The sequence below is a fragment of the Sturnira hondurensis genome, unplaced genomic scaffold, assembly GCF_014824575.4.
Source record: "Sturnira hondurensis isolate 20B ecotype Veracruz unplaced genomic scaffold, ASM1482457v3 Scaffold0000566, whole genome shotgun sequence".
Taxonomy (NCBI): Eukaryota; Metazoa; Chordata; class Mammalia; order Chiroptera; family Phyllostomidae; genus Sturnira; species Sturnira hondurensis.
The window spans coordinates 767,391-786,650 of NW_028073197.1; the positions used below are offsets into that span (position 1 = coordinate 767,391).

The window sequence follows — 19,260 nt, forward strand, 5'->3', positions numbered from 1 at the left end:
TCACCACAATAAGCCTGCTCATGAATCATGTCTCATGTGGAGACTTTGGAAAAATATTCAGGTGACTCAGCCCCCTACAGCCCAGATTTGGCACCCTGTGACTTCTGGCTTTTCCCAAAACTAAAATCACCTATGAAAGGGACGAGATTTCAGACCATCAATGATAGCAGGCTAATATGATGGGGCAGCTAATGACAATTGGGAGAATTACCTGAGATCCCAAGCTGCCAACTTTGAAGGGGACTGAGGCATCATCGTCCTATGTATCATGTTTGTTGTATCTTGTATCTTCTTCAATAAATGTCTCTATTTCTCATTTACATGGCTGGATACCTTCTGTACAGACATACATACCAGGTATTTAGTAACTATTTATTAAATGAATCAATATAAAACAGACAACAGTATGGTGATTGTAGGGGGTTGGGGATATTAAATGGTAATGAAAAATACAATAAAATAAATAAAATAAAATAAATAAATAAAACAGAAAAAATACAAATAAACGAACCAACAAGAATAAACCATTTAAGTCAAAAAAGCCACTTCTACTCTTAATATTCTTCTAGCTTTGGCTGCCAAAGAAGTCAACTGGTTGACAAATGGCAAATCAAGCTGGTAATTTAATGCATTCCAGTGTAAGTCATACCAGTATTGGTAATAGCTTCATCAAACCATGAATGTTAAAATAACAATACAGGGAAAGTTTCTAAGTGGCCCCAAAGTGAAACAATCAGATAACATATAGAGGAATATAAGCAAATATCCTCATTATATAAAAATATAGTAATATGGTTATAGCATTGACATGGCACTCTCTCCCACATCTAGTTAACTATTTGCAATAATGTACCATAATGGTAAGTGTAATATTTTAAGTGAAACCTGATCGACAAAACAAACAAGTGAACAAAATAGAATCTGAGACGCAGAAATAAAAAACAAACTGACAGTGACCAGAGGGGAGAGGGGAGGGGGATAACAAGGGGAAGAAAGAGAAGGGTCAAGTCAAGGAACAAGAATAGAGGACTCGTGGGCACATACAATTCAGGGGACAGACTGTGGGAGTGCGGGATGTGGGGGACAGGGTAGGGGAGAGCAACAGGGAAAAAGGTGGGACAAATGTAACTGACCACCAATATAAAAGCGAGTCAATATTTTTTAAATAGTTCATTGTTTTTATTCTAACTTAAGGGTGGATAATCTAGCCATTAAGATTGATTGATAAATCTGAATGCCTCCCCATTTGTACTGGATCAGACTGATTCTGTTAAGGTATTAATTTGGTGTTTTGTGAAGGATGCTTCTAAATTAACATGTTTGTATAGTGTTTGAATACACAAGCAGTGTGTGATTGAAAAAGAAAACAAATATTTTTGAGGAATGCATTAATTTTTAAAACAACAGATTCTAACTAGATCAACTTTTTTTGTTTTTCTTTTCATTTTCTTTTTGCATACATTGAACCGAACACTAACACCTTTTAGAAAATCTCTTTATTAAGATTATTTGAATAATATCCTGAGTGAATTTCAAATTCAAAATTAAGCTTCCAGTGTCCTTCACTCAGAAAAGATGTTGTGAAAACCAGGCCATCTGCTGAGGTACTACAATTACATTTGGCCCTCAGAATGTGTTTGGCATGCTTTGTTTTAGTACACTGTTGGATTACAAGCCCTCAAAACAAGTTCACCTTGATCTTTCACATTAAATATAAAGCACCTTCAGGACAAAGTGTGACATAAGTCTAAACTGGTGACAGAAATAAAATGGGTGCAATTATAACAAAACACCAGAAGTGCCAGAAACACAAATCTTGAAGCTCTATCAGCTGGGAAGTATGACAAACAGTGCCTCTCTTGAACAGACTCAAAATCGCTGTTCATCCATCAACAGCAGCAGCCCACTGATGCAGGGCCACCTCCCCACCCTGACTTTATCTGGAAAGATCCGTGTGACGCTAACTTTCTTTCTTTTTCTACTCTCCACGACTTTCAATGCTTCTTTTTTGTTGAAACTTAAGAAGTGGACTCAGAAGAAAGAGAAAGGGAAAAAGCTCTCGAGAATGAAGGTACTTTTAAAACATCTGACTTTAGCCAACCTGTTGGAGACTCTGATTGTCATGCCCCTGGACGGGATGTGGAACATTACAGTCCAATGGTATGGGGGAGAGCTCCTCTGCAAAGTGCTCAGTTATCTGAAGCTTTTCTCCATGTACGCCCCAGCCTTCATGATGGTAGTGATCAGCCTGGACCGCTCCATGGCCATCACAAGACCCCTAGCTGTGAACAATAGCAGGCCAGGACAGTCTTTGATTGGCCTGGCATGGCTCCTCAGTAGTCTCTTTGCTGGACCACAGGTAAACCATCATCATGAACTTGTTAGTCTATGGCAGTCACAGATTTCCCATCTAAACTTGAGTGTTGTATTATTGTGCATTACATTAAGTATTGCATTGTTGTTGTGCTTGGGCTCTGGACGTCTGAGAGTAGGATTTAATCCTGGCACTGTTACTGTGGCAAATTTCTTAACCTCTTTGGGTTCTAGTTCCTTCATTTATAAAATAGAGGTAATGCTTACTTTATGCAGCTGTTGTGATGATTAATGTATTGAAGTGTCCAGAATGATCACTAGTATATAGGAAATATTTCCCCCAAATACAGCCATTCTCAAACTATCTCATCCCAATCTTAGTCTTCCACCTATTTTTTTTTTGCTCTGGTTGACATGGTAAATTGACAGAATCTTCAAGAACTATGAAGTTTTCATAGAAAGTGTTTATAACATCTGACTTGGGACTTCTTGAATGGAATCATTAAGAATTCTGTTGTTATAGTTCAGAAAGAACTATTCTCAGTTAATATGTCCTTAAGTTTGCAGCTGAGTGGGACTGAATAAAGAGGAAGAGTGGGAAATCTTGGACTCTTGGGAAGTTTGAATATTTCCATGAGGCTGACTTGAGCTTTTCTGGAATGAGTTAGAATGTAATAGGCTGTTAGCAAAACTCAGACTCTTGGTGTAGGCATAGGCCCTCTCCTACGGGAGGCAGATGGGTATTTTTCCAGACTGTTTTCAACAGAGGCTATCTGCCTTTGTTAGCAGTCACATCTTTGAAAAAAAGGACACATGCTTGCAAACAGAAGGACCCTTTAATAACAAATGAACAATTTTCTGTATGCTTGTAAATGCACAAGAATGTGTCAAGAAGTCAAGTCAACCCTGGCTGGTGTTGCTCAGTGGATTGAGTGCCAACCTGTGAACCAAAGGGTCATCGGTTTGATTCCCAGTCAGGGCACACACTTGGGTTGAGGGCCAGGTCCCCAGTGTGGGGCACACAAGAGGCAACCACACATTGATGTTTCTCTCACTCTCTTTCTCTCTTCCTTCTCCCTCTCTAACAGTAAACAAATAAAATATTTTTTAAAAGAAATGAAGTTACTTAGCTATAGCTTATGTCCTGAAGTCTCCCATTTTCTTTCTTTAAAGTGTGCTGCTTATAGATTGGTTGGTTTCCTTGGAGAAAATCAACACAAAATGGCTTCCTAACACTGAGCCTTGTACTGATGAAACATGGAAACTGCCCTCAAAGAAAATGTAATTCAGTTGTGAAGACAACAGTTATAAAAGACAAATATAACTATATACTAAATCGTTTTAAACCTATTACAAGAGTAAGAAGAGGGAGAGATGAATATGAGTTAAAATGGTAAAGGAACATTTTAGGGTAAAGGTAGAATAAACTGGGTTTTTAAAGAGGAATGGTATTTAGATAGAAGAGATATTATTAAGTCAAGGATCACGTATATTTTTTAGCAAAGGTTGAAAGTGTGATTTTCATAGGTGACATGTTTGGCTGAAGCAAAAAACTGAGAGTTAGGACTGGCAAGAAATTGGGTTTGGTAGTTGCTCCCTTTTCTTTAACCTCATAGCATTCTCTGTCATAAAGTAATGTGATTATGGCTTTTGGCCTACCATTGCTTTTAAGGTATATGTTCCTAAATAGTAGAGACTGTTGTGTTCAACTTATTTCATATTCCCAGCACCTAACCAGATACCTAGCAAACATAGAATTTCAAAATGTTTGAACCAGAGGGGTTTTTTAAATGAAGTAAATCTTTCACCTTTTGCTAAAAACAAAAAAAAGTTTAGATGAATGAATCAATGAATGGGGGTACAGAGGATTTGTATCACAGAAAACGTTGATAGCCAGGGGAAATTTTGAAATGCGGGACCACAGAGCTTTTGTGAGTCCTACACAAAAAGTAAAAGGAATGTTTTCCAGTTTCATTGGGAAAGAATTGATATACATGACCGTATGACTTTAAGGTGTACAAAATGATGGTTTGACTTACATATATCATAAAATGGTATTAGAAAAAATGCAGTTTTTGTTTGCTTGTTTTCTTGCTCATAAAATTAATTGTTTAGCCATGGCTGGTGTGCTTCAGTTAGTTGGGCATTGTTCTGCAAACCGAAGGGTCACAGGTTTGATTCCCAGGGAAGGCGTGTACAGTAGGCAACCATTCCATGTTTCTCTATCACATCAATGATTCTGTCCCTCTCTTTCTCCTTTCCTTTCCTTCTAGTAAAAAAATTAATTTTTTGTCATGGAAAATCAGTACATAGATATAAAAAACAAGACTTACTTTTCCTTAATCCTATTACTTTACAAAGGTATCTTTATTTGAAAGGGCAGGAAAGGCAAGCCTTGAAAAGAGCTAAAATATTTGCTTTAGGACATGATATGGCAATATAAGGTCTTTATATTAATACACTTATTTTCAAAGTAGTTGGCAATTTGGAATATTGATGTAGATGAAAATTAAAACAGACGTAGTGCCCTTCTATTTTCATAAAAGGCCATATTAAATGATTTTCCCTTTCCTTAAGAGGGAGCTTCTTCATTTTAATGTCCACACAAATTCAAATGCAAAAGTCTGTCACATGGCAATCACACTCTCCCGTATGATCACAGTCACACTCCCTCACCGGGGGTCCAGCGCTGCACAGGCAGCTTCCACTCGTCCGCCCTCCGCCTGTGTCCAGCCAGTGCCTGAGGGCAGGCAGTCCCCACTTTGCACGTTGCTGCGGTCGCTGAGACCCATGCAAAGTGTGGACACCTTTCCACTCTGCACAAGTTTCAGATGACACGGTGCGGTGCCAAGTGGGGCCCACCTCTATTTAATGTATCACTTGCTCCCTTTTCCTAAATTACAAAACAAACATTACAATAGAAATCTCTCAGGTGTCTTCTTACGCCTTCTGCATTTTTTAAATCAGAACACCTGAGTAAAAGTGCACAAACATTCAAGATTTCTTAAAAGATAATGCTAAATTGATTTCCAGAAAAACTATATACTATTGTTTTTCCTGATACCTTCAACGTAGAAAGCACCAGTCTTTTTTAACTCTCTGGAATATAAATACAAAAGGGTATCTTTTTTTGCATTTTTGGTTACTGATATTTTGACTAATTTTAGCATTTTTGTATTTTATCAATATTCTAAAAATAACCTTTGACACTTATTTATATGATGTTGTTTTAGTACTTGGAGTGATTTAACTTAATTGTAGCTTAATAAATGTACCACTTTACCTTAAAAAAAAAGATTTAGGATTACCACAACAGGTGCAGCTAACCTATCATCTCATATATACACAATAAGAAAAAAGAAAACAATTTTTCTCTTCATGATGAGAACTCTCAGGGTTTACTCTCTTAACAACTTTTCCTACATGTCATACAGCAGTGTAAACTATAGTCATCATGTTATACATTACTAAAATGATTTTTAATCAAAATATCTTAAGAAAGTTTATGGAGAGAGGAGAGAGACAAAGAATGTAGATCATCTGGCGAAGAGGTGATTAGGTTGAGAACAAAGGTGATGTCAGAGGGAATTGATAGTAATTACTAGGGACATTTCAAACAAAAAGCAAAGCTTGGCAACAAATGGGCTTTAGTTAACAGGAGGTTAGTAACAGAAGGGAGTAAAATAAAGCTCTGGTATTTTTAGCCAAGAAGTTTTCAGTAAAACCATTGAAACAGACAGGTTAAGGAGTGTTTCTTTGTCTGCCTGCAGATTTGAAAAGAGAGGAAAGCAGGCTTTGAAAAGAGCTGCAAATATTGGTGTTAGAACATAATATTGGCAACATGAAGTCTTTGTGTAAGTACAGCTGTTTGGAAAGTAGTTGGTAATGTGAAATACTGATGTAGGTGAAAGTTGAAACACAAGTAAAAATAAGTCGGTTTATGATCATAACTGCAACACAAACCCACAATGTCACTGTCTTTTAAAAGAACTCTCCCAGAGGCTATAAATAAAATATTGATTTATTAACTCGATTTTTTTCATCTAAGTATAGCACAGCAATAATACAAAGAAAAGAAAATGCCAAATACTTATCTATCTTGATGTATTGTAATGAGAAGAACATACAAATTTTAATTGTTTCAGAATTTTAAATAATAAATATGCTCACCTCAAATGCATTGCTCTACCTAGATGTGTGAATCTTAGCCACAGAAAATAATGGTGCTATATATATTTTTACAAAACAAATAACCCATGTTTACTTTCATCAGCACTTTAAATTTATAAACAACTTTGTGAAGTTTTCTGAAAAACCTAAAATATATTAGCATATTTCATATTTACAGTAACTCTACAAAGTTCATCAGAACCACATCATTATCCCGATTTCATGAGTAAGAGGATGTCCAAGAAGAACCTCTGAAAAGAGTGACATTCAAATCTTTTTTTGGTGGTAACCCCAAGTAAGAAATGCACACTGTGTAGAGACATGGTTTGCCTCTCTGTCTGCCTGTCTTTCCCACACACACCTATGACTGACAAAAGGTTTTAATGAAAGACATATCCACTCTGTTCCATTTTATTTTTTACTGCTGGTTATGACTGACTCACGCAGGCACAACCTGCGGTTTGAAAACCTCGGGTTTAAAGGGATTCCCTGGACTTCCCAGTGTCACTGGCCTGTTGTCCTTTCCTCAAGGCCAGTTTTCCTTCTTATTACACTTCTCTGCTACCTCTCTGAATAAAAGAGGTTTCAGCCCTGCGGCCAATGTTACCCATATTTGGTGTGGAAGACAAGAAACAGAGAGGGCTTTCCACTTCTAGACGGTGATGCAGGGCCTCAGGCTTCAGTGCGCCCTGCGTACAAGCCGCTGACGAAGACGCATCCGTAGTGACTAATTCACATTGAAAGGATGACTTTGATCTTCAGCCCCTGGTATATATATTAATTTTTTATTATTTGCATAATTTATCATAAGGTTAAAAAAATCCAACAAGTTTGTTGTCAAAATTTAGGCCTGGCAATCTGGGACTTTCTGACGTTTTGCTACAGGGCAGAAAAACTAAATTTCAAACTGGCCACCTTGGTGTTCCACCTTTCTGATTACTAACCACAGAAACTAAATTCTGTGATGGTTTGGGGATATATTTCCATAAGTTTCAGCAGAGTATACTGTAGGAACTTCCTAACTTTTTACTAGTAATGGAGGTTTTAAAAATTCTATGTGGAGCCAATAAATGAAACATATGAGCGGATCTGCTCTGGCTGAACAGGTGCAAGCGAGGCCCAGTTCTCTGCTTGGTGCTCACTGGCCCCAGTCACAGAGTCTCTGAAGACAGACCTCACATATCCCCGCAACCAAGTGTGACGGGCAATGGGTGGTGGAAATGGCGTGGGTATTGGCTTCAAACGAAGTTGCCTCCAAATCTCCATACCGTATCTGACCAGCTATGTGCTTCTGTACAAATTACTTAACTGACTCTAAATGCAGTTGTAAAGAGTAAGATACACAAAATCATCCAGTACAAGACTTTGTAAACACTCAGTTAATGTTCATTCATTTCTTTCCTGTCTTCATTCCTTCTTTCATCAAGTAGGGGGAGAAAATAATAGGGAAATATGGGTCTTAAAATGTACGATTCTTTGAAAAACAGCAAAAAGTGTTGGTTATATAAAGGTTTATTATCTCAAATTTCTCAAAATTATAACACTTCTTCTGACTGATAAGCAAATTTGGCCAACCTACCCCATAGTCACCAAACTACCCTACTCATTCTGAAAAGGTGTATGTGTCAGAAAATAATAAATCACGTCTCGGGGGCACCATTTCTAAAAGTAGGAGGAGGAAGGATAGGAGGGAGAGAGGGAGGGAAAGAAGAGAAAAGAAAAAAAGGGGGGGAAATAAAGCGACAAACATGACCTGAAAGAAGATCTAAGTTAAGAGCATCCGAGGTTAGGCTGGTAAGTATATGTTGGGGAGAAAACATTTCCTGAACTAGGTGTGTCCAGATATAATTAAAATTTACACCATTTCCAATGACAGTCATTTAAAACCACAAGAATCCCAGAGCAGCAGATTATTTGCAGAAAGAGTCATACCACTAACTCATACCACCATTTAATATGAAGCATCACGTATTGACAGTATTAAAATTCTATAGGCCTGCAGGCAAGATACCTGAGCCATTTTTTAGCCCTTGGTGTAAAGACGCATGGTCTGAAGATGTGTGGAGACTTGTGTTGACACAGAGAATTTACAGGGCTAGAAAGTACTTCCAAGCTTGACAAGCAGTTGAAATTCAATAAATACTCATCACACACATACAAGATACTGAGAACTGCGCTGGAACACAGTAACAGCACAGTAACAGTAGAAATAATAGCAATAATGCTGATGACGATAAATAACAGTTATGAAGGACATAAATATTGGGCAGGAATTATGCATGCTAAATGCTTTTGCATGCATTAAGTAAGGCTCCCAACAACCCTATAAGTTAGATATAATTATTGTCCTCGTTTTATTCATGAAGAAACTCAGCATAGGAATGTTATATAACATGCCCAACATTACCATCTCTAAGTGGAGGTGTCAGTGCATCTAGTGAACTCCACACACAGAGCTTTTAACTACTACACTACACCACACTGAAACGTTGTCTGCTTCCTTTTTTTCCTTTAGGAGGCTGGAGGAAAAAAAGACAGGAAATTTTTAACCTGAGGAGAAATAGTTAAGAGATTTCAGGAAAAATATATGGCATATATTTATAAATATATGAATTATAAATACATATATATGGAAGCATATTTATAAGTTGTGTGCCTTATACATTGTATTAGAATAACTGTTACAATTTATATAGTGTTCATGCCAGGCACTATTCTAAGCACTTTCTAAGTATTGATGCTTTTAAGTGTTATGACAACCCCTAGGGGTGCCTACTATTAACATCTCCATTTTATAGACGAGGAAATTGAAGCACATTATCTGAAGATAATTACCTTTGGAAAATATTAAGTAATGGGGTAATGGTGTAATTAGTGTGGGGTAAGGTGAGGGTTAAAATAATTCTAAAGAGAAATGAGCTTCTGCAATTGGCTTTAACAGAGGAAAACAGATTGCTCTTGTTTATGACTAAATAAAGCAAACATGGATGAAACTGGGCCCAGGGATAAGAAGGGCGAAAAACAAAGAAATTAAAGAAATCTAATACAAGGACAAAAGAACCACTGGAAGTAAAATGATCCCTCTAATAATCATTAAAATGAACATGGCCTTGGAGCATAAAGTAAACTGAACCAAGCCTAAAACAAATTAGTTTATGGACAAGTAGCATTCTGATATTTCTATACCATTTAACTATACCTTTTTAAAAAAAACTTTTCAGTCTATCTTGTTATTGCAGGTGTCGCATAAGTGCAGTTATCTTCCCTACCAAATACTTAATTCCATGATAGTAGAATATATCTGATCTAACTTTTAGTACAGATAAGCACCTAGTATAGTTTTTGATCAAGGAGTTGCTTTAAAAATAAGCATTTATAAAATTTTAAAAGATGATAACCAAAATTCTCATCATAGTACTATATTTCAAAGTCACTATTATTAAAAACTTCATCACTACAACTTAAAAATTAAAATATTAGAGTGGCCCAGTGCTGAGAATAAAGTCCAGCAAGGATTTTAAGGAAATATGACTCTCTGGTTCTAGGAAAAGTAACCCTCCCAGAGACTTCAACTCACATCCACTGGGTCAAATTAAAAACTGAACTTTAAATAAGGTGGCTTGAAAAGAAGAATAGAAAACTGAAATGGTCCCTTTGTATTAAGGAAAAAGTTGTTCTTGATTAGAAAATAGAATTAGCTGCCCGCATACTCAAGTTAATCGGGATCTTAGGATTCATGATATGATCATTGGGCGCCCTCTACTGGAATAATTTTAAAATTCTCTTTGCCCTCAAAACAAAATCAACATTATTTTTTTTTATTGTTTCTTTTGTTTTTGGTGTATTCTTTCTTTTTAATTTATTTTAATTGTTGTTCAAGTACAGGTTTCTGTCTTTTACTCCCATCCCAGCTCACCCCTACAGTGCTCCCCACCTCCCTTCCATTTCCACCACCCACCCCTTGTTTGTGTCCATGTGTCCTTTATACTTGTTCATTTGAGTCCTTCCCCTTTTCCCCTGTGATTCTCTCCACTCTCCCCTCTGGACCCTGTCAGCACGTTCTGTATTTCAGTGTCTTTGGTTACATTCTGCTTGCTTGTTTGTTTTGTTGTTTAGCTTCCTGTTAAAGGTGAGATCATATGGTATTTGTCTTTCACTGCCTGGCTTGTTTCGCTCAGCATAGTGCTTTCCAGTTCCATCAATGATGTTGCAAAGGGTAGGAGCTCCTTTCTTTCTGCTGCATAGAATTCCATTGTGTAAATGGACCATAGTTTTTTGATCCATTCATTTACTGATGGGCACCTAGGTTGCTTCCAGCTCTTGGCTATTGTAAATTGTGCTGCTATGAACATTGGGTGCATAGGTTCTTTTGGATTGGTGTTTCAGGGTTCTTAGGATATAATACTACTAGTGGAATTGCTGGGTCAAAAGGCACGTCCATTTTTAGTTTTCTGAGAAAATTCCATATTGTTTTCCATAATGGTTGTACCAGTCTGCAATCCCACCAACAATGAACTAGGGTCCCCTTTTCCCCACAACCTCTCCAACACTTGTTATTTGTTACTTTGTTTATGGTGGCTATTCTGACTGGTGTAAAGTGGTATCTCATTGTGGTTTTAATTTGCATCTCTCTGATAGCTAGTGATATTGAGCATCTTTTCATGTGTCTCTGGATCCTCTGTATGTCCTCTTTGGAGAAGTGTCTGTTCAAATTCTTTGCCCACTTTTTAATTGGGTTGCTTGTCCTCTTAGAGTAGAGTCATGTAAGTTCTTTGTATATTTTGGAGATTAAACCCCAAATCAGCATTTTAATTGTGAATAAAATAAAAAGGATTGTATTGTATATTTCCTTATTTTTATGTTATATTTATGTTACTAAAATTTTTCTACTGTAAAGGCAAAGAAAGAAAATATTGTATTTTTTTCAAGAGCATATGCTAGCCCTGACTGGTGTGGTTCAGTTAGTTGGCTTTGAATCATACCTCGAAGCAAGAGGTCACCAGTGTGATTCTTGATTCTCAGTCAGTGCACATTCTTGGATTGCAGGTTCAGTCCCTGGTGGGGGCTTGTGTGAGAGGCAACCAACTGGTGTTTCTCTCTCACATCATTGATTCTCTCCCTCTCTTTTTTCATCCCTTCCTTGCTCTCTAAAAATAAATTTTAAAAATAAAAATAAAAAGCCTGTTCTACTCCAGTGCTATCACATCAAAAATTAAAGAACTACCTGACTTGTTAAATTAATTAAATTTTACTAATTCAACCAAAAGCATTTAAAAAAAACAGCTTCCCTCATTTGCTTAAAAATAAACCTTGGCAACAAAAGCAAAAATAAACAAGTGGAGCTATATCGAACTGAAAGCTACTGTACAGCAAAGGAAATGATCAACAATTTTAAAAGACAACCTACCAACTAGAAGAAAATATTTGTAAATCATGTATTTGACAAAGGGTCATACATGACTGTACTAATATCCAAGATACAGTAGATCTCCCTCAACCATATATATGACAGTGGTCCCATAAGATTATAATGGAGCTGGAAAATTCTGATCAGCTGGTGAGTGTTGTAGCCCTCCTATTGCAATGCACTTCACAAATACTTACCGTCAGGTTACAGTCAGTTCAGCAACATGCTATGCAGGTTTATCGCCTAGGAGCTATAGGGGAAGAGGACTTGTCACACCCAAATCTCTCATTTTGGAATAAGAATTATTTATTTTATTTTATTTTTTATTTAACTCTTGTTCAAGTACAGTTTTCTTTCTTGTATTCCCAGCCCTGCCCCCCCAGTGCCCCCCACCTTAGTTATTGTCCATGTGTCCTTTATACTTGTTCATGTGAGTCCTTCCCCTTTTCCCCTGTGATTCTCTCCACTCTCCCCTCTGGACCCTGTCAGCACGTTCTGTATTTCAGTGTCTTTGGTTACATTCTGCTTGCTTGTTTGTTTTGTTGTTTAGATTCCTGTTAAAGGTGATATCATATGGTATTTGTCTTTCACTGCCTGGCTTATTTCGCTCAGCATAGTGCTTTCCAGTTCCATCCATGATGTTGCAAAGGGTAGGAGCTCCTTTTTCCTTTCTGCAGCATAAAATTCCATTGTGTAAATGTACCATAGTTTTTTGATCCAGTCATTGACCGATGGGCATTTAGGTTGCTTCCAACTCTTGGCTATTGTAAATTGTGCTGCTATGAACATCAGGATGCATAGGTTCTTTTGGATTGGTGTTTCAGGGTTCTTAGGATATACTCCTAGCAGTGGAATTGCTGGGTCAAAAGGCAGTTCCATTTTTAGTTTTCTGAGAAAATTCCATACTGCTTTCCATAGTGGTTGTACCAGTCTGCAATCCCACCAACAGTGAACTACAGTCCCCTTTTTACCACAACCTCTCCAACACTTGTTATTTGTTTCTTTGTTTATGATGGCCATTCTGACTGGTGTTAAGTGGTATCTCATTGTGGTTTTAATTTGCATCTCTGATAGCTAGTGATATCAAGCATCTTTTCATGTGTCTCTGGATCCTCTGTATGTCCTCCTTGGCGAAGTGTCTGTTCAAGTGGAATAAGGATTATTTTAGGCTGGTTAATTTTAAGAAACCACAGATATAAGAAAAGCTCTGGGAAAATAACTTCCCCTTTATAAAAATCATTTACATGTGTAAGGAAAATCTCCATTTGTGAGGAGGAGTATTTTAAAGCAATTGCAGGCATCGCAGGCTATATCTCGAACAGATAAGTATTTCTTTAAAATTCTGCTGAAGTACACATAACACAAAATCGACCATATCATTCATCTTTAAGTGTACAACTCAGTGGCATTAAGTACAATCACGCTGCTGTGCAACCATTATCGCCATTCATCCATCTCCAGGACAGTGTCACCACCGAAAACGGCAACTGTGACTCTGTACCCACTGGTAGCATCTCCCACTCTTCCTTCACCATAGGCACTGCCACTGGTTTACTTGCTCTGTTTATAGAGGTACCTGTTCTTGATACTTCATGGAAGTGGAATTATATATTTGTCCTTTTGTGTCTGCCTGTTCCATTAGCCTAATGTTTTTGAAGTTCATCCATGTAGCACATATAAGAATTTCATTCCTTTTTTAAATCCTTTTTTTTTCAATTACACTTAACATACAATATTATATTAACTTCAGGTGTATACCTCAGTGATTAGATATTCTCTAACTTACTAGGTGATCATGCCAATAAATCTCATACCCACCCAACACCAAACATAGTTATTAGAATATTATTGACTGCATTCCCTATGCTGTAAATTACATTCCCAAGACTATTTTATAACAACCAATTTGTACTTCTGAATCCCTTCACCTTTTTTGCCATCTCTCCAGTGCCCCTCCCATCTGGCAACCATGAAAATGTCCTCTGTATCTATGAATCTGTTCTATGCTGCTTGTTCTTTTATTTTGATTTTTAGATTGAATTGTTGATAGTGTATTTATTGCCATTTTTCATTCACATTTTTAAAAATATTTTATTTATTTATTTATCTTTAGAGGGGAAGGAGAGAGGGAGAGAAACATCAATGTATGGTTGCCTTTTGTGCGTCCCCTGCTGGGAGTTGGCCTGCAGGGAACCGGCCTGCAACCCAGGCATGTGCCCTGACCGGGAATCAAACCACGATCCTCTAGTTCGCAGGCCCGCGCTCAATCCACTGAGCTACACCAGCCAGGGCCTCATTCACATTTTTTTTATGTTTTCTTTATTCTACTTCTTAACAAAGATGCTTAACATCCATGCAATAGTGGTTTGGTGGTTATGGACTCCTTTACCTTTTTCTTGTCTGGGAAGCTCTTTCTCTGCCCTTCAATTCTAAATGATAGCTTTGCTGGGGAGATCAATTTTTGTTGCAGGTCTTTGAATATTGTAAGATATTTTTGAATATTGTCAGATATTTTTGTTGCATCACTTTGAATATTTCTTGCCATTCACGTCTAGCCTATAAAACTTCTGTTGAGACATCAGCTGAGAGTCTTATGGGAACTCCTTTGTAGGTAAACGACTGCTTTTCTCTTGCTGTTTTTAAGATTCTCTCTTTGTCATTCAGCCCATTCTACATCTCCATACCTACCAGTCTCAATGTGGCATCTTCTTTAAATCCTTAGTTATAAAACTTCCATTTAGCTGGAAGTTTTAGATGCATCTAAAATCCATTTAGATGGATTTTAGGTGGTTTGTTATGAAGTTCAGTGGTATTTTTGACGTCATTGTAGAAGGCTTGGAGTACCACATTTCCCTACGCTACCATCTTGACCCCTAATGATACAATTCTCAGAACAGATGTCCATCATTAGTTAGAAATGACTGTATATAAAGAACTCATACAACTCAACAGCAAAACAAAAAAAAACCAATCAAACAATTCAATTAAAAAGCAAGCAAAGGATTTGAATAGATATTCTTCCAAAGAAGATATACAAATGACCAATAAGTGCATAAAAAGGTGCTCAACCTTACTAATGATCAGGAAAACTCAAATCAAAGCCACAGTGCAGTATCACCTCACAACCTGTTAGAATGGCTATTATCAAAAGGATAAGAAATAACAAGTGTTGATGAAGGTGTGGACCAAAGAAACCCTGTGCACTGCTGGCAGGAATGTAAATTGATACAGCCACTTTAGAAAGCAGTATAATGTTCCTCAAAAGTTAAAAATAAAACTACTGTATGACCCAGCAGTCCATTCCAGTGTATTTATCTGGAGAAAACAAAAATCCTAAATCAAAAATATATATGCACTCCTATGTTCTCTGTAACAGCCTAAATACAGAAATTACCTGTGTCCATTGATAGATGAATGGATAAAAAAATGTGATCATATAAATACACACATACACAATGGAATGTTATCCAATCATAAAAAAGAAGGAAATTTGCCATTTCTGACACCATGGATAGGCACTGTGCTGAGTGAAACAAGTCAGACAAAGAAATATGAATACAGTATGATATCACTTATATGTAAAATATTTTAAAATAAATAAATAAAATTTAAAAACACAGCTCATAGATACAGAGAAAAGATTAGTGGTTGTCAGACCGGGGTTGGCGGCTGTGGCAGCAGGGGCATGAAGGAGATCAAACCATCCGAATTTCCAGTTGTAAATGCCCTGGGGGTGTGACATACAACCCAGTGGCAATATTGTGCTTCAAAGCTGCTAAACAAGTTGCTGAAAGTTTTCACCACAAAAAGAAAATCTGTAATTATGTATGGTGACAGATGTTAACTGGACTTACTGTGGTTGTCATTTCAAATATACAGGGGTTGGCAAAAGTGGGTTTACAGCTGTGAGTACATGAAATATAGAGTTTATTCTTATATTATTTATTAATTATTGTATTATTTTTCCACAAGAAATACATTGGTCCACTCCTGTATACAAATATCTAATCATTATGTTTTATACCCAAAACTAATATAATGTTATATGTCAATTATATCTCAATTTTTAAAAAGAAGAAATAAAAGTACACAGGAAAAAATTCTCTAACATTTTTGTTAGAATTTACTTGTTATCAGTTTTAAAGTGCTTGGGCATAGCCCTGACCAGGGTGCCTCAGTTGGTTGGTCATCATTTCACAAAGCAGAGGGTCACTAATTTGACTCCCCGGTCAGCACACATGCCTGGGTTGGGGGCATATGAGAGGCAACCAATCAATGTTTCTCTCTCACATAGATGTTTCTCTCCATCTTTTTCTCCCTCCCTTCCCCTCGCTCTAAAAATAAATAAAAAATTAAAAAAATAATAAAGTATCCTGGCACTCTTATCTTTTCATCATATTAATATTTCATGATAAATCCAGGTTTCTCAGTGGAAAAGCTTGGAAATAACTTGGTAAGGAGTATGCTTGATGAATGGGAAAAGAATGAACAAATGTCCACTGCAACTTGTTTTTGAAAACTACTTGCAACTACTTTTGAAAACTATTTAAGAGTTGATTCAATTTGTGCTTTTAAAAAAACCATAATTTCATACTTAGAGAAAGTTTTTCAGAATTGTACCAAGATTTCTGGAATATTCATCCCTCAGATTCCCCAAACACTTGTAGCTGTTTTCAATGTCTTTCCATTACAAACAATGAATGCATCAGTGAATAACCTGTGCAAGTACATTTTCACGTAATGGAGGTAGGGGTGTATCTTCAGAGCAAATTCCTGGTTGTACAATTGCTGGATCAAAGGTAAATTCATAGGTATTACACTACTTATTGCCAAATATCACTCCATTATGGTCGTACCAATTTGTATCCTGCTCACAATGTATGTGAGTCCCTGTTTCCCCACAGCCTTGCTGTGAGACTATGTTGCAGTTCTTTTTAATTTTTGCCCATCTTGATAGTGACAATGGCATTTCAGTGCAGCCTTAATTGGCATTTCTCTGATCATGAGTGAGGTTGAACATCGTTTTACAGGCTTACATGCTGTATCTTTTTTTTTATGAACTGTCTGTTCATGTCTTTTGACCACTTTATTGAGGTTTTCTGTCTCAAAAATAAAACTTAAATATGTATCTTGGGGGCACATTTTATTTACTTTTTTTAAATATTTTATTTTTAGCATTACAGTTTATTAATAAAAAAGAGTGTGAGCATATTTTATCTTTAATCATAGCTAAAACCAAAGAAGGATATTTCTTTTTTCCCCAATTTTTTTATTTAATTATTTTTCAAGTACAGTTTTCTGTCTATTACTCCCATCCCATCCCACTCCCATGCTCCCCCCTCCCTCCCATTTCCACCCTTCTCAGTTGTTGTCCATGTATCCTTTATATAGGTTCCTCTAAATCCCTCCCTTATTTCCCCTGAAATTTCCTCCCCTCTCCCCTCTGGTCACTGTCAGCCTGTTCTCTATTTCAGTGTCTTTGGTTATATTTCACTTGCTTGTTTTGTTGTTTAGCTTCCTGTTAAAGGTGAGATCATATGGTATTTGTCCTTCAACACCTGGCTTATTTCACTCAGCATAATGCTTTCCAGTTCCATCCATGATGTTGCAAAAGGTAGGAGCTCCAATGCCAGGCAGTTTTAGGCACTTCAGAGGGAACGATAAACAAAATTACTTGCAAAGTTTACTCAGCATAATTGCACCTGCAATTGAAATACAAATGAAGTTTATATCCTCGGTTTAGGATTGTTCTGCAAGTTTGAAATAATTTCCAAAATTCCAAAATCCTATAGATCTATTCACATTACCCAAACATATTTTAAGTAAAGATCCACTTATAACTTTTCATATAAATTCCAAAAGGAAAATATTGCGTTTGGGCAACAACATGCTAGAAGGCTGGTAGAATCCAGATGAGAAAACCTTCAAGAAAAATGTGCAAATACTGTTGGAAATAAAGTAATATGGCTTTTTAATTTTTTATTTTCTTATACAGTTATATATCTTCGGAATGATTCACTTAGCTGACGACACTGGACAATCAGGAGGATTCTCCCAGTGTGTAACGCACTGTAGCTTTCCGCAATGGTGGCACCAAGCCTTTTATAACTTTTTCACCTTCAGCTGCCTCTTCATCGTCCCTCTTCTCATCATGTTGATCTGCAACGCAAAAATCATCCTCACCCTGACCCAGGTCCTTCATCAGGATCCCCACCGTATGTATCCTTTAGATTCGGTGTTAATCGTGAGTAACAGTTCTTACACAGCAATAAGCAGAGTGGCACTATGTGCCAGATACTGTTCCAAGCAGCGGATGTGTATTAACTCGTTTAACATTCACACTCACCCCAGGAGGTAATAGTTTTATCACCTCTAATCTGCAGATGAGGTTATATCTCCTAATGTTCTCAATTTGCACATGGGGTTAAAGATGGAAGGAGAATCACCCCATTTACCCAAGATAAGCATCGGCAAAGTGTTCCTGCTGAGCCTTCACAACCCTATACCAAAACCTCATTTGTACCGAAGTACAATTTATTAAATGTTAGCCAATAATCTATTAAAATTAAGCTGTTCTATTTCACATGGTTCTATTTCACATGAAATTCCCTGTACCCACACAAGATAACTATGCACATATATATTTGTATGAGTGTGAGTGTGTATGTGTTGCATATGCAGAATATTGTTGAATGTGTAGTTAACTATTTCATGTGAAATGTCACAAATGCGCTTGTGGTGTTTTTGCTTCAATGCACCTGGTGCATGCTTGAAAAATAAAATTTAGGAATGTATGAAGTTAACATGGTTGTGTTGTCATGACAACCAAGATGCAGAGAATTCAATTCCACTCTAGCTCAGTCTCCTCTTTTAAATTTATATTTTAAGAATCTGAGTGCCCCATATTTCAAATGCAGATTAGTTTGGTAAAAACTACTCATTATATGATATAGTGGAAAACTTGAAATATAAATATGCTTCTCTAACAAAGTATCATTATTAACAACATTGGAAATTTATTTCCATTATATCCATTGAGTTGAATTAGTGATTCTGTCCTTTTTGTCCATTTTAGTTTGTAATAAAACTGGTCTTTAAACATCTACTCTTTTCTCTTTTTACTAGAACTACAACTGAATCAGTCTAAGAACAATATCCCCAGAGCCCGGCTGAGGACCCTAAAGATGACAGTTGCATTCGCAACTTCCTTTACCATCTGCTGGACTCCCTACTATGTCCTAGGAATTTGGTACTGGTTTGATCCTGAAATGTTAAACAGGGTGTCAGACCCAGTGAACCACTTCTTGTTTCTGTTTGCTTTTTTAAATCCATGCTTTGATCCACTTATATATGGGTATTTCTCTGTGTAA

General features: G+C 36.9%; 1 protein-coding gene across 2 annotated transcripts; it reads left to right on the forward strand.

Annotated features, from left to right (window-relative positions):
- Window positions 1-1,840: 1,840 nt before the first annotated feature.
- GNRHR (gonadotropin releasing hormone receptor) lies at window positions 1,841-19,260 on the forward strand. 2 transcript variants are annotated; one of them, XM_037042164.1, is made up of 3 exons: window positions 1,841-2,359; window positions 17,886-18,105; window positions 19,016-19,260. In XM_037042164.1, the coding sequence occupies exons 1-3, from the start codon at window positions 1,841-1,843 to the stop codon at window positions 19,258-19,260; spliced, it is 984 nt and encodes a 327-aa protein (XP_036898059.1). The 2 variants fall into 2 exon arrangements, with proteins under 2 accessions (XP_036898059.1, XP_036898066.1); XM_037042171.1 differs by having other exon boundaries at window positions 18,014-18,105; window positions 19,016-19,037.

Excerpts from the sequence above, each read along its gene's own strand:
- GNRHR (XM_037042164.1), top strand. The coding sequence starts at position 1,841 with ATGACAAACAGTGCCTCTCTTGAACAGACTCAAAATCGCTGTTCATCC. Across the intron at positions 2,360-17,885 it reads GTCTCTTTGCTGGACCACAG|TTATATATCTTCGGAATGAT; the intron begins GTAAACCATCAT and ends TTTCTTATACAG. Across the intron at positions 18,106-19,015 it reads CCTTCATCAGGATCCCCACC|AACTACAACTGAATCAGTCT; the intron begins GTATGTATCCTT and ends TCTTTTTACTAG.